The sequence below is a fragment of the Opisthorchis viverrini genome (genome assembly GCF_000715545.1).
Source record: "Opisthorchis viverrini unplaced genomic scaffold opera_v5_3, whole genome shotgun sequence".
NCBI lineage: Eukaryota > Metazoa > Platyhelminthes > Trematoda > Opisthorchiida > Opisthorchiidae > Opisthorchis > Opisthorchis viverrini.
In genome coordinates, this window is record NW_008751659.1 from 5,067,381 (window position 1) to 5,082,967 (window position 15,587).

The following is a 15,587-nucleotide window of genomic DNA, read 5'->3' on the forward strand; positions in this document are numbered from 1 at the left end:
AAAACTAAGTCTGTAAACAGTTAAGCACTTCGAAACCGACCATAGACTGTCCGTGAATTTTGAGAACTTGTCCCATAACTCTAGTTTAGAATACATTCACCTTCACTGAGTAGTCTCACCAGGTGATATAGATTACTTGCAAGAATAAAGATAAGCCTTTGAGATTGTGGGACTGCATGGTGTGTCTGATTATTTGATGGCATTTTTGAGCTCAAAATGATACTTGTCACCAGGCGCAAACTTTAGCACCGACAACACACGACGAAACAAAGTCATGATAACCTGGTCAAAATTCATGAAAGTATGGAGAATCAATCTGGTCCACGTGAATATTAACTTGCATGCAAATATTTGGGGGTCAGTCTGGATTCCATAGCGAAATCGCCTTGTGTTTCTCGAGAAAGTTTACCCTCTGAGGAAAGCAAACCATGTAGATTTGAACAATAAGCGCATACTCCAAACGCAATTATGAGCTCAAGACCCAAATCCACCCGCGTAAATCCACGGCAGCTAGGGTTGTAAAATTTTTGAATGGTCACTGAGATCTTCGGGTAAGCAGTAGTCCCTCAAGGGGATAGTTTTCAGCAGAACACTAGTTCATGGTGTACAATATCTAGTATCCTGACCAGATGTTAGTATGACGGTATAGTTACTATTAACGAGTGCAATAATACTGAAAAAGTGTTGTGCACCTCTCACTACGGAGCGCTGAATGAGGTTTGTTCTCCATCAAGTAAAAACCAGCGATTGTCTAGGCACACATCTCATTATACGGTAGTGGAACATTTTCATGTTATCATTGCACACGACAGAGCATTCTTTTGGCTGTATTAAAATTATATAACTACTTTTCTTCTCCATATCACACCGAAGTGATTACTTGGAACAAACCCATGATCTCAAGGACTCAAGCTACCAATGTTCAAAATCATTAACTCTGTGAAATGCAAAGAGCAAAGAGTAGGTGCACACTCTTAAAATCAACAACGTGTACCTAAGAACAGAGGGCCACTGCTCCAACTAATTTCCACAGTTGAGGACACCTCCAAACTGAGCACTAATTCCCTTGACCGAAGTTGACCTTGAACGGCATTGGGAGTTTCCTTTCCCTCCTATAGTCAAATGAGCATTCTTTGTGTTAACCTAATTCCTCATCCACCAGAAGTGTAAGGCGAAATTGCCACTATGCGTAAAATAAAGTGAAATGCCACGGCTTTTCCCCAGTGTTCTTCACAAGAGTAGTATTTTATGGACAGACTTAGTTTACCAAATTTGTACAAATTCATTCGGACAGCTGCTTATCCTAAGTGGTATGAACTTTTTGTCAGTTATCTTCAACATATAAATGAAATATAAATTGTGATTACGACCTGTTCTTAATTGCTGGTTGTGTGTAACTTGTAGTCACTCGTTGGAGCAGTGCTCTATCTGTCCTCGTGAAATTAATCCGGTGAGTCCACGCCAGGATCAAGAAGCTCTTATTACAGCTCATCAGCGACGCATATTCTGCAGCATGCCGGAATCGTGGCCTCAGACCTCTGCCAAGCCAGGTTGGTAGGTCAACACAATCCTACCAAAGCACACTGGAAGCATCCAAATAACTGCACCAAAATAGATGAACTCGTCCAAGTTGGGACAACGTTGTTTGTTTGTCCTTTGGAGTGGACAACGACCCGGTAGCTGTTCTGATTTTGTCATCCTAGTTGTCACGATCCCCAAGTCAGCTACGATCACAGACGCTTTAACTCTGTCTACCGATTTTCGGTCGGCTACGCTTGGTTCTGGCTCACCCTAATGGAGACGTTTCGGACACCAAGACAGGACAGCAGTGTGAATGCTTGACCCAATAACAAAGTGGATCAAACATAAATCTAGCAAAATTGTGCTTTTTGAATTATTGACCTCTATTCTTTGTTTTAATCACAACCAACAATTCGAATGCACTCGACCGCTAGTACGCGTCTGATTGTGGTTGGGTCACGTGTTGAACAGATCATACAGGGCGAGCACGCTAGTGTAATAACTTACCAGGCGCTTGATTCCACCGTACTGGCGGACAGTTCGTCTAGCTCTGTGAAAGTTTGCAACGTTTGCTATCACTTCGGCACTAAGACACTTCAGGTCTCTGTTAGGACTGCGCAATAAATTGACCAGCGGCTGGAGCCCTCCCACGTCTGCGATAGCACGTCGAATTTTGGAATTCTTCGTGATTTCCCTCAGAATCTTCAGCGATCCGAGCTTTACGTGAAAATTACAATAAAAAATCAGTTTGTGATAACTTATTGCTTTTTTCGAAAATTTTCCACCAATATCTTGGTCAATTGTGTCACTCAACTGAGTTCTGGAGTTAGTTTTGAATAAAAATATTCATTTTGAAGAGGATGAAATTTTTTGACCAGTGATATTTGACCAGGTAATCTGGATTTCAACAAATTCTGCTTGTGCCTTTAGGAAAGTCTGTTTATCATGTCTCGTCCCGACTGTCGCCTAAGATGTCTTACATAAGGCTGCGAAAAATAGTGATACATTCGTTACATATTACGTTTCTGCCTTCTAAATGCTAGAACTAGTGCGGTACAGAGTTTAAAGTAGCTAAGATTTCTACCGTAGGAAGTCAAGGTGCTGGTGGTGTCACTCGTAAAACCAGACATGTATATACTCTAAAATTGATAAGAACCGTGCATAATGGAGCACAATTTTTCATTAAAAGCTAGTTGAAAACGGGGGATTTATTGTTTCATGCCTACGCAAAGGAAAACTAAACGCTGTAACCACTGTATGCCGCTGAAATTATTTTGAACTCGAACAGTAGTGTTGTGAAACAACATTATCAGGAGACCGCGTTGCCAAGTGCAATATCCAGCACATAACAAGTCATGCTTCCTGTGTATCTACCTACGTAATTGCGTTTTGCTACATGCCTAAACGGAAACAGTCAATTTTTGGAATAATTTTCATGGTCAACTGCGTTGAAGTATGCGGACACATTATTTCAGAACTACATAAATTGCTGTGAAAAAGCCTACGATGTTTTACCTTAATGTTTCATTCTGAGCCGTTCTCGTGGGCGTAAATGTGAACTAACTAGCAGGTTGAAATCATATTCAGAAAACATAAGGACAATTTATATACTGCTGCAACAAGCTACTGGAGATGATAAGTAGCGAATAAAAATAATGAAAACCGCAACTGTGTGTCTGCGCCCTTCGCCAAGCTGACTGGCTCCAAGTAGAAATTATACTCACAGTTGTGTGAAAACGTCAGGTAATTTGCAGAATACTGTGCCTGAGATTATTTTGTTTCACAGCTTCCAGGACAATCTAGAAATCATTCCCTAGATGCGATGGTACTAATAAGATTGCAATGCCTTACACCTTAGTATCGCTTCTGCCATTTTCGGGTTTATCAAATGGGCACAGTCCCCGAAATTCCATCAATATTGCTCTGCACTTAAACGGTTACTGAATACATGAACACTTAACTGGATGTTAACTCCAAAATTGGGAGACTCTTATGTATTATTTGTGATGTTTTTCAACCGCTCTCGCTGACAAAGAGCACCCGATGTTTAATTTGCTTCACTTTCTAGGATACAAAGGATGTTAGTCACAAAATACTATTAAGCATGTTACGGAAATATTCACTGCGGCTAGACACTGGCTCAATTCAGAGTTCTACTCTTTGATAATCTCAGTCTTTCCCATAAACCCAAAAGGACAGAACCACTATTGGCTTGTCGGTGAGTTTTCCTTGAGTCCATAAATAACGTTGGACCAAAAACATCCCTATCTTGCGAAACGGGACGCAACGTCACCCTTGAGCAGTATACTTGGTTGAACAATAATAATAATAATTAACGATCAAGGAAGACCGTATTCGTTTCCCATATAAACACCCTCATGCATTTCATAGATGTGTACTAACAAGTAATCCTACTTGTGAATGTGTTTTTCGTGGCTTTCATCAAGCAGAGATAAAGCAAAATGATAATCCCTCAGAACCGTGGTGCACCAACTGGATCAATATTGTCTATTTTCATTAGCTTCTTTGAGTACCGAGACAGCCTGCCACCTAGTTGGGGCAATACATGTTGATTCCATGTTGGTTCCTAAACGGTTGTCAAAGCTGACTCCATTGGCTCCACTGGAAGTTTTTAGCACGCAAATTAAACTTTATAGGTGTACTTTGAACTTGCACAACTGGATAAAATATCAGCTACCGTATGTTCAAGTTGGCTCAGTGTTTGAAGGGCAAATTTGCTGACTGGAAGGTCCGTGTTTTGAAGCCCACGTATGTATCTCGACTGCTCCCGTCCAGGCTTGATAAACCTGACAGTTTCACAGCTCCCGTGCTTCCTTCAGGTAGCATGGTAGCTAGGTACCGCACAGGTTATACATCTAGACGATTATTATGATTTTTTATTATTACTGCGTGGCTGTATTTTGTTAACTGTTCTGTAGTGAATATCGAATTTTTTGTATGAGATCGCTGCTTCAGAATTTTTTAGACATGCAGGATCGGTGGGCCCTTTGGACAAGTCATGGTTTATTCAGAAGGTACAAGTGAATGGAGTGATAACTTGCCTTGCCTTTTCAGGCAAATCGCCATTCCCAAAAACCCCATAGTTGCGGAGATTAGCTAAGGTAATATATTGTGCTAGAAGTAGTCACTTTTCACCAACTTACCTTGCATCGAACTTCTTCGGTTTCTAACAGGTTTATCAGAACATCGAGCCCTCCAACGTCTCGAACAGCCAGTTGGCAGACTTCGGTATTCAAAGGCATATCATACAGCGCACACAGTGAGATAATCGTCGAGGTTTGGTTTCCACCCTGAGTGAAAATAAAATTGTCCATTTAACCGACTGATGAACGTCGGTTCTCATTAGAACCACTGTGATCCTGGTTTGCGCACCTTAGCATGAACAAACACGTTTTCGTGTTCTCTGATCATACATTATTAAACCACTGTTGAACAGTGATTTAGAAATGATATGATTATAGCTTGAATATTTGGTAAACTTTGGTTCACCCAACCGCAATTGCTAATGACACACTGTAAACACACACCTGTCGGTGATTTCCCGATTCACAGAGATTGGGAGACACATATTCGTCAATCTAGGTGGAACGCCCGACTCAGTCTGTCTCTTCTTATTTAGTCAGTTCAGAATCAGTCAGTAAGCATACTACTTGGGTTTTAATCCAAACCCGGCACCGGGCTTCTCATGTCTAGGCTTGAGCAAGCTGGTTGTATCTACGCCCTATAGTTCCCTACGGATGCCATAACACCCAGATACCGAAAGGGTGAACGACTATTTATTTTTTAGTTCTACAACACATGCTAGATACCCCCAAGGCCGTTCAGTTAGACGGGCATGCGTGTTGGTTTTCCCAAGTTAAAAGTCATTCACCTTCAGTGAAATGTGTATCCAATCAATTTTGGGTTTCAATAAAGCAGATAAAACGGGGAATCACAGTGTCCATTTTTGAATTTCACCGAGGAAACAAATAGCTATCAGTCGTGGACAATGCTGCTTCACACCTTTCAGTTTCCCCTGCTGATCAGAGTTTTTCTCTAAACACTATCTTTCCACTGTCATCAAGCTATTGCATGATTTTCTGCAGAAGAGATAACGCTATGAAACGTAGATGTCGGAAACTTACTGTGTACTTGTTTAAAAAAGCAATAAATATACATTCGGTTACACTAGCTGAGCTGATTCAAAATACTACCCAATTAGGTCATTAGTCGTTGAGATCCACCATCTGAGATGAAAATTAAACTTGTATTCCGTCTCTGGATGACTATTTATCGTCCTGTGCTATACTCATGGGAAGCGTTTCAAGAAATTTTCTAGTGACCTATGTAATTCATGTTCAGACAATTTCTTTCAGTAAGGGGAACACCAATCCTTCATGTACAGACGCCAGTCCCTCGGCCCATTGGAGGAGAAAATACGGTAGTTCCGATGCCGAAGAATGCATCTATGTTGGTAGTCTTAGGAAATCTGGAAACTTTTAACATAGTTTTCGTACTTTACGTTAAATTGACCTGAATTTTAAAAAAATCCAAGAGGCACTTTGAATCTGTATCGTACTGTAAATCACCGGGCATCGCAAGGAACGTAGGTGAGTTTCGAAACCATGGTCTTGCGGCTGGTAATCTGACTACTGACTACTACGACCACTGCCGCCTGGTTGCTCTAGGAGCCGGTCAACACCTGTAATCAAGTGATGTGTGTCCCGTGATTGAGCGGTAGGGGACACTGTATCCTGTGTATGACCTAATCACATTGCTGATCATCTCCTCGTGGCTGAACTTTTAAACCTCAAACTGCTGGCAACGTGGTCGAGGGGAGTGATATTCCCTGGATTTTTGTGAGAGATGAAATGCTAATGATTTCCAGTAAGAATGAAACAGTTGTCCAGTGCTTTTTGGCTCGTGAGCCTTGATTGGCTTCATTTACAGGACGAACTATCCATTTAAAGTATGTGTCTATCTTGTGCGTTCCAGACAATATTTCTGTATGTTTTCAGTAAATTGTTTTGAGATTGTATTCCCACATTCTTTGTGGGAAAACCATAAATAAGAGAAACCCTGTTGCGAGTAACTGTTTTGTAAGCACCGATTCCCCTGGATAAAAAAGTGCTAAGGCTTGACTGCATATCTCTCAGATGCAAAGGGACATGGTATCAGTCCGTCTAATTTTGTTAACGCACGCCCACAACGGATCCTTTCCTATTGTCAGTCTCCTGACCTTTTCACTGAGCGTCTCTGAGTCCATCCAGCCTAGTGACGACGACAGCTTGGGCAATAACAGCAATGCTGCCACGTGATTGACTGCGGCCAGCTTAATTCCTGCACACCAGCAAGATGACGTAAACAAATGTGCAGTTGAGAGCAGTCTCTAGAAAGGGAATCACAAATCCGCTCACCATCCCTTGATTAAGGAGTGTTGCTACCCACAATTTATGATCCACGCTATCTCACCGTTCCTCTATGACTAGGATCATCAACTTCTGAATCATTCATCTCGCCTCTTTTAAACACAATTCATAGCCTATTTATCTATTCATCTATTGGTTTACGTACCCATCCACTTAAAACAAATTTCACCATAAAATTTATCAAGAATTTTTAAGCCCATCTTTTTTCTTGCACTAAACGAGCTTCTTAGTAGAGCAAGAACTTTCTTTGGTAAAAGACTTGCAAAAGCGAACTGACGTGAGGCATCTCCAGACAAAGTCTAGATAATTCTTAGAGGATCATACAATTTGGAATGAAGCTCCACTGAAACAAGTTTGTCTACCTTGCATTTGAACCGTAATCTGGTTGATGATACAAATTTAGGTTGTTCGCATTGTTTGAGATGCAGTTAGCCCATGGTTTGCCAAAAGCTTGAATAAAAGACTTTCTCATCATTTGTGTGGTATGACACGCCCGGCCAACAGTTACCTCCGCATAGTTGTCATCGATTTGGATTTCCTTCTCATGCACTCAGTTAAACAGTTAAGGAGTTAGTGTATATATATATATATATTAAAGTCTACAAAAGCTTGAATAAAAGACTTTCTCATCATTTGTGTGGTATGACACGCCCGGCCAACAGTTACCTCCGCATAGTTGTCATCGATTTGGATTTCCTTCTCATGCACTCAGTTAAACAGTTAAGGAGTTAGTGTATATACATATATATATATATATATATATCAAGTCTACTTCCCATTATTTTCCTAGTCCTCCAACTAGAAACACTTGAAAAACCGTTATTCTTCAGAATGCTGACATTGAAGACAGGTAAAATATAAGCTAACTACATATATAGGTGCATGAACTTGGATCACTTGGACTAGTGGCTGATAGCATGTCACAGCTTCAAGCTTCCCTGTGGGAAAGGTGCAACTGGAGCGGCTGGAACCAATGTACCTGCGGTGCACGGTAATAGATAAATGAACAAACCGAGTGACTAAATTGAGGGCGCTCGACTGTATGTATCAGAAGTCCGGTGATAAAATCTATCTTGATTTATACGAAATTGAAATAATTAAACCATTGTTTGGTCATATCCCGTAGTTTTTGGAAGAGGCGTTTTCTCAAACTGATCACTTTCCACTGAGCACAATCTCTACTTACTGATTCTCTGACGTATTCTCTGTTGTTAAATGTTATCCACGTTATTATGGATAAAACAGCAGTTTTCAACACTGATACTCTGCTGATTTAGAACCTTAATTTATTTGAAACACTTATGGTGAAGCAAAAATAAACGTAGATGGGGAAGGGAATTAGTGTAGGCCTACAAAAAACATTTAGAGGCGCCACACCTATGGAAACTTACTAAGATACTGTAGCAAAAAATACACAACAACGGCGCCGGTGACACCGGTTAGCTTGGTCTTACAGAGTATCTTTTCGTATTCTTCTAATTTCTTCTTCCTACCCTTCTCGGAAGCTTCTGACCGAACAGAGGCAATTCAGCAAAGTCTCTAGTGAAGCAACCCCTTCTTTTGGAGACAACGAATAGTTAGGTTTTACCGATAAAACTCTCACTAACTAGTACGATGTTCCCTCTGTACATGCTTTAACGGTCCGGTGCCAATACTGGCATACAGTGCAGGGCGAAAAAAAGAGGGAAGAAATCTGGCGCTAGCATGCTTAAACCGTCCTGGGTAATCGGTAATATAGATGGGGAATGCTTTAGCCAGCAACCCACCATCTTCTTTCGAAAGGGAGTTATGTGCGCACAAGTAGTGCAAAAAGTCAAACCATAACTCTTATGTCAGAAACTGAGAAGCAGTCGGGGTCCATTGTTGTCTGCCCCCTATCTGACCGCGCGGTCAAGATATCATCTGCAAGTGGTACAGAAGTTACTTCTCATTGTGGGATTTCTTTTGCTAGGATCATATTTGATGATTCTGTGAACGCATCACTCCAAGAAGATCTTGAGTGAAAGTATGGCCTTTATTAATTAGTCTAGGGCAAAGCATGCTCAAATTTGACGTGAACTGTTTCCAATTAAATAAAAATATTAGAATCCTGGAGGTTTTCCCCCAACTAAGGTCAACTGCGTTAAGGAATATAGTTCGTGGTGTGCAAGGCCTTCTTCTCATGAAAAAGTCACCGCAATCACAAAGTTTGTACCTGTATAGTCAGATCAGAATTTACCTTTAGATATTTGACGATTTTTCCGATTTGCCAGTATTCGGATGGCAAATCAACGTGTGACTCTCCAGGATGCTCAGGAACGTCGTCCTCTTCTTCTGTCTCACTTTCTGAACTGACATCGTTAATGCTGTCTTCGTGTCCAGAAGATACGTGCCTTAATGAGAAATGACGAAAATCGGGTTATTATTTTAAGTGCTCATTCAGCATCTGTGTTGCCAGGCAAATGGGAAACCAGGCAATGAGGAAAAGCTCACTTTTGTATTGATTGACCTTTTAGACGTTCCAGCGTGATTACATCAGTGTATCGCCTAAAAACAACCCAGAAATTCTAGTGCCAATTTTAAACATTCATAGACTGTTAACTATGTGGAACGTTCCGGGAGATAACCGTAAACAAACCTGAAGCGAACAGAAACGCCAACAAATCTGCAAATGGTTCAAACGGGGATTAACACATACGGCTTCGGCTGCGCACTGCGATGCTGAATAACTGAGGGCTCGATTATAGACTCAATCACATCCGTAGATGTAGCCTTTAGTCCATCAAATTTTTCGAATGGTACTTCTTTACTTTCTGAAGCTTCCGGAATTTCCTCATTATCTTTCTTCTCCGTTTCTTCTGCAAGCTGATCCGAGTTAGCCACATTTGAGTCCATTGTCCTCCGTATACCGACTGATTTGCGTTTATTCTGGATCTCAGTGCTGTTATTGGAGTCTACTATGGGCCATTCATTGTCCGAGTGAGCCGGTGAATCACGATTTACTATGCTGTTAAATATATTGGGGTTCAGTTAGAGTTCAGCCCTAGCAAGCACATGAAAAATTCACAGATGTTTCGTAGCCAATTGGCATTAAAGTCCATAAATATGTAAACCAAAATTTCTCTCGATCAAAAGATACGACAGGTAATGCCCCCAACTTATCAAACTAGAAAACGCAGAGAACAAAAGAGGGATTTGATGCAACAATTTTACTCCTAAAGAGCTTTGGGCTGTATTAAATCTTTAGTTCTGTTAAGCTGCCGTATGAATGCAAGTGGAAACGTGGGTAAAGTCAAGGGTGAATTTTTTAAAGACAAAACGGTGGTTCCGAACCGGAGGAATTCAGGGGATCGAAGGGATACACGTCCTCGGATTGGAAACATTATTTACTGGAATAATGGTTGTAATTCCCGTTAGTCTGGAGCTTTGCTTATTTGACACTGAACCCTGCTATTCGCTTACCCTGTTTTGTATTTTGTACCCAATAAATGTCGTGCCTTGTATAGTCATGATGATGGATGCTAATTAGTGACATGTGTGCTGGCATTGCAAGAAAGGGTTAAATCTGTTCGAACCTTATCAATAAAGCTCACCGAGGCGAAAAGACAACTTTGTACGGTTGTTGTTACAATTCGTTAAGCTTTATTAAGCCTAACCCAGATGTTTTGGTTATCTCGTGTATTCTCACTACATTTTGAGTTTTAATTTCCGGCCATTTTTATTCTCCATCGGTTGAAGCTTTTAGGACGAGTGTGAACATATATCGACAAAATGGTCACTGATCAGTTAAATGTATTTCACGCACGTCGCATACTCAGGCTGGCTTGAAATAAGAGAACCACTCATAATCTGACGTGGTTTTGCCGCCATGTTGTCCAGTTCAGTTTAAACTCACCACATTCTGGCTAGATATTCTGCACCCGACCTAAAGCTGCCACATTGACGTGGTGGTCGGGCTTCAGTGCTGCAATGATCCCGTGGGCTACACTGGCTGTAACTTCGTTCCACAAGGTACAACCATACCAGCAAGGCCAAAGGGGAGCAGCCAGATCAAGAGCAGCGAGACCTCGTACTACGAGTAATCGTGCTACGAGGCGGTCCGGGAAAAAATTCGCACTGTCCTCTGCGACAGGAGTGTGAAGGCGATAAGGTGTTTCCCCCAGGCGACCAGCATGTCCATATTTATGGAAGTAGCGATGCTGTCTTCCCCAAGGATGGATGGATGGTTAGAAAAGGTCGGCCCGAAAAACCGCACACTCCGATCGCCCAACGGTTGACAGTGACCGCCGGCGCATTATCCAATACGGTCGAAATACTTTTAAAACCAAAGAGCCCAGTGCTGCTCAAAAGGCACTTGCTGTGCGCAGCGCATCAGGAATGAGACAGTAATGCCTTATTCCCTACGCCCTCAGGTAAGCCAGCCCCCTGCAGCCGAGCAGGTCTGACTGTTGAGTCGTTGGCTCCGGGCAGGGTCCCTGAACAAACCCCTACATCTTCCCACTGCCTTATAGGTCAGACTTTTGGGTCAGAGGCTGGGGTTAGGGTCCCCGAACAAAACTCTACATCCTCCCACCTCCTTGTGGGTCAAACTTTTGAGTCGAAGGCTCTAGGTGGGGTAGCTCAACCAAACCAGCTTCCTCGGCCTGGGCAACCGGGAAGTAGCATTTGCCTGCGCAGTTCAGGGTCCACCGATGTCCCTCCCCAACCCCTTCCCACCGCACAAGCAAACGTCGCTGGGCCATTTGACTGTCAGTCATCTGACCGAAGAGCTTAGTGCTCCTTGTTGCCTACAAACATGATGAGATATTCTGCATCTGGTCTTATTTCTCTATAGTTCTGCCGTTTATTCTACTGTCCGAAGTAGTTCTTGCATTGCATGACGAAGTAGCTTTTTCAGTTTCCGTTTAAGCATGATGGGACACATTGCATGGCACTTGGAGCACATAGTACCTTTTATAGCTAGACAGTAGTCCATAAAGAAGTGAGAACCCGTGTTGAATTTTTTGGCGCAGCTCAATTACATAATTTGTTTGTCTACAAGAAGGTCCATAGATGAATGTTGTAACAAGGCTCGCCGAGCGCTCTGTATACAAGGTTGGCATGGATAACCAACAGTGATGGGCCATTAGAGATCGGGTGTTCCACAATTCATTATCAGCGTAGTCTTTCGTCAACTAGCCTAGGCATTGATCGCCGTCCTTTCGTTATTTAGCCAAACTGGCACGCACACCAGCGAAAAATTTGCTAACCAGCTCAAGGTATTTTCTTCTCAGTCTAAGCTGTTGATGTTTCATTTCTGTCATTCACTGATGATCGGAACTATGCGTTAGGTAAACCGTCCAGTTCACCTGTCTATTATATCAAAACGTTTAATCTGTCGCCTAGGTTGAATTATTAGGTTTCCTCTCATTCAAAATTATGGCTAATGTAGTCACCCCCAGAATGTTATTTTTACAGATACCTTAAACCTTAACGTTGAAGCTCTGACATTTTACTGCTGCCAAAAATTTTAGTGTCTGATAGGCACATAAGCCTCCTTCCTAAAGGATAGGGCAAACTGTGTTAGCAGTGTCTTGTTTCATTAGGCAGCTGGAAAAATTGAGGGTTGCTAATAGCTGTGCTGACCGAGACTACTGTATGACGAAACATATTGATGGAAACAATTAAGTAGCATTTTATAGGTCTTGTAGATAAACAGTGTTTCTTTCCCCTTTACTAGAAATTTAAAACACAAATTCAGAGTTTGGTTGAAAAAATAAGATCAACGTCTGTTCATCAATAGAACACGATCATTAAACAGCTGGTCTTCACATTTCATCATGCGATTCTGGATTAGAGTATTCTGACATCCGACTTAGATCGTGTCCCTTTGTGGTAAGCATTTTATTGCGATGAAGAATAAAAGATGACAGACATCACCCAGGATAAAGCGTGAAGTTTGGCATCAACATAAGAACTGGTGCTAATATTCACTCTTTATTTTCCGGTGTTTTCAGCCTAGTAGTTAAACCATTTAATTTTTGTGCACTTACCTAGAGGTCAGAGACAGCTATCTAAATCACTTCTACCCTTGTTTCTAAAAGACTGCCAACTCACTTCATGTTCTCCTTGGCCGATGACCGATTTCTACCTTTACGCCGCACGGAAGACTGGACAGATCTGAAAAGCAAGCATTTTGCTTCGACCATGCATCAGTTAATGAGCAAAATATGGCAAGCATTTGAAAAGTGCTGGCATTCAGCACTCAGGTTTTACCTTTAGTGTGTTCACTTTTCATCTATGAGGATGCGTACGCGATGAACTTCTAAGCTGAGCAACCGGGTATGTGTAAGTTCTTGTCAGAGACCAAAGTCTGTCTAGCCTAGATCTGTTTTCCACGGGTGCTTGAAGTTTTTTGGTTTCCACGTAATCCTTTATGAGGAACTCAAACGTGTGAAGTGTAAACAGCACCTTTGGACAAATCTCGCGAATAAATAACTAGCTAAGGCTACCACTTCTCTGTGCCATTTAAATTTCAGAACTGAATAATCTTACAGCTATTGGCATTAACAGCCTTTATATACTAAGACACTTGGTATATTTTCGAATACTTCAGTGGACATTAAAGTATACCAATTGTCACCTGTGGTATAACCAAGTACAAAGCTGTTAATGAGACACTCTCCTGGTGAACTGAGGTGTGCAATTTTATTTTGGCCTATTGTCCCAGCTTTTTCAGACTATCTCCCAGTTAAACTGAAAGCGCGACAGAATATGCCAAAGTGTTTGTTGTATAAAAAAATTACTTTTCAAACCCTTGTTACAATGGTATTTTATTGACTACCATCCTCCTATGAGTTGCAGTGTGTGTTAGAGAAAGAGGCCTCATTCACGAATTATGGGTGGATGAAATATCAACAATCGAATTTCTAGTAAACATTATCAATGGTAATAGATTAAGCACTAAGAATGTGCAGCTTCGCAGGCAACTGTTTTATCATTGGCAAAACAAAAACCAGCTTCCAACATTCGTAACTCGAAAGTATAAAACTAGTTTGTAAATGGAACTCCACAATAGAGAGAAGCAAAACTTGATTGGAAAATGGACCTATAGCGGCCGAGCAGATACATTTAAGTCATTTGTACATTTAAGTCCCTTAAATTATTTTTTCACGATTTCTCTAAATCATATTGGGCACGACAAAGACTTCTTTTAAATAAAATCATGATATGGTACTTCATTTCGCATTATTTGGTATGCCTTATAACTGTGGGTACTCATTTTGGTGCATTTAAACTGCCCACCTACCTCACAGCTGTTTGATCACCGCATGCTTCTGTAACAGCTTTCTTCGGGACATGAGTCGATCGAAGTCCAACGGTTTGCCACCTCTGACTGGGCTGCGTAACCACTGGCAACTCATTCATTGGGCGTTTTTTTGCCTTTTCAACAGTACCTGCCTTTGTTTGTGATTGTGATAATTTGGAATCATCCTTCTGACTCCCTGAATTTTTTTGCACCATCGGTTCAGGTGAGCTCGATTTCGGAGAATGTTCAGCAAAGTTGTTCAGGTTTACATTTCTCATAAATTCGGAGAAGGATGAACTGTTTGCCTGTAGTAAGTTCACCAGTCTGGGATACACTTCACCAACTCTATCGAAATTCATTTGTCCGGTCTTTTGATTATAGCCCTTTGAGTGCGAATAAGAACGGATTTATTACGGTGCTCATGTTGCTTTTTGGAAGGATTAATACCGGATACATCTAAATATTCGGAAATAAATTGGGCTCAACAGCAATGCAGACGTAGTCATAGACAGAGTCTTATTATTTTTAATTTTGATAAGGACTTGCACAAGTGTATCCACTTTTATCACTATGGTTTTGCTTACATAACACTGCAGTAGCCCTGTAAACATTTCATCGCAAAAGTCAGCAGTGCTTGCATCACTGGCATTTTCAGGTTTAATGTTCTAGTGCAACAGTGTATTGGTAAAGTTAATTTCGAAGTAAAGGCCTCGCAAATTTTGCAGTCATCTGCATAAGGCAGTCCGGCTGATTCCAGTCTTGCGGAGTCATAACGGCGATAAGGTAGTAGCGGTAGTAGTAAATATAATTCCCAAAAAACTCTGATGATGTCTGAAAACCTTCAGAGTCCGTGATAATTTGTCTAGATCCGGTATATGAGCCTCGGTTTATGCAAAATCTATCCCTTGAAAGTTAGAAAACATTAATGCTTCTAGTTCAAGATGTCTGGTAGTGAACCGGCAGTCAAGTGTGCAAGAACCTAGTGCTAGAAATTCGCGGGAATGAAAACGTAGGCGAAAAAATCTTTCAGAATATCAACCATGATCAAAGTACTGAGTAGTTTCCTTTACTGAAAACACGGTTACACAGTCAGCTAAACCGGTTATACACCATATAATGACACACTCACTCCATTCGGGAACCATCCGTAAGTGGCTGCCGTGACGGACAACTCGGACCTTGGGTTGCGTATGCCCACCTCGAAATAGGCGATATCACCGTGCATTTGGCGCCATGGTGGAGCCCGGCAACCGTTTTCATGGATCATGGTGAATACTGCATTTTTATGATTGCAAAACAAACAAACAGTTCAGATACAAATTCCATGTTGTCTGGTTTATAATAGGCAAGCCCACAGCATAATCCACTTA

The 15,587-nt window shown here is 41.5% G+C and overlaps 1 protein-coding gene across 1 annotated transcript in view; it reads right to left on the reverse strand.

Annotated features, from left to right (window-relative positions):
* T265_00387 (hypothetical protein) overlaps nucleotides 1–15,587 on the reverse strand; it is a gene marked incomplete at both ends in the record, with an annotated part of 46,143 nt that overhangs the window by 28,207 nt on the left and 2,349 nt on the right. The window contains 7 exons of the mRNA XM_009164132.1: nucleotides 2,029–2,238; nucleotides 4,686–4,832; nucleotides 9,169–9,322; nucleotides 9,628–9,936; nucleotides 13,026–13,088; nucleotides 14,218–14,600; nucleotides 15,347–15,492. Coding sequence (XP_009162396.1) covers nucleotides 2,029–2,238; nucleotides 4,686–4,832; nucleotides 9,169–9,322; nucleotides 9,628–9,936; nucleotides 13,026–13,088; nucleotides 14,218–14,600; nucleotides 15,347–15,492 — 1,412 coding nt within the window. The remainder of the gene's footprint in view (nucleotides 1–2,028; nucleotides 2,239–4,685; nucleotides 4,833–9,168; nucleotides 9,323–9,627; nucleotides 9,937–13,025; nucleotides 13,089–14,217; nucleotides 14,601–15,346; nucleotides 15,493–15,587) is intronic.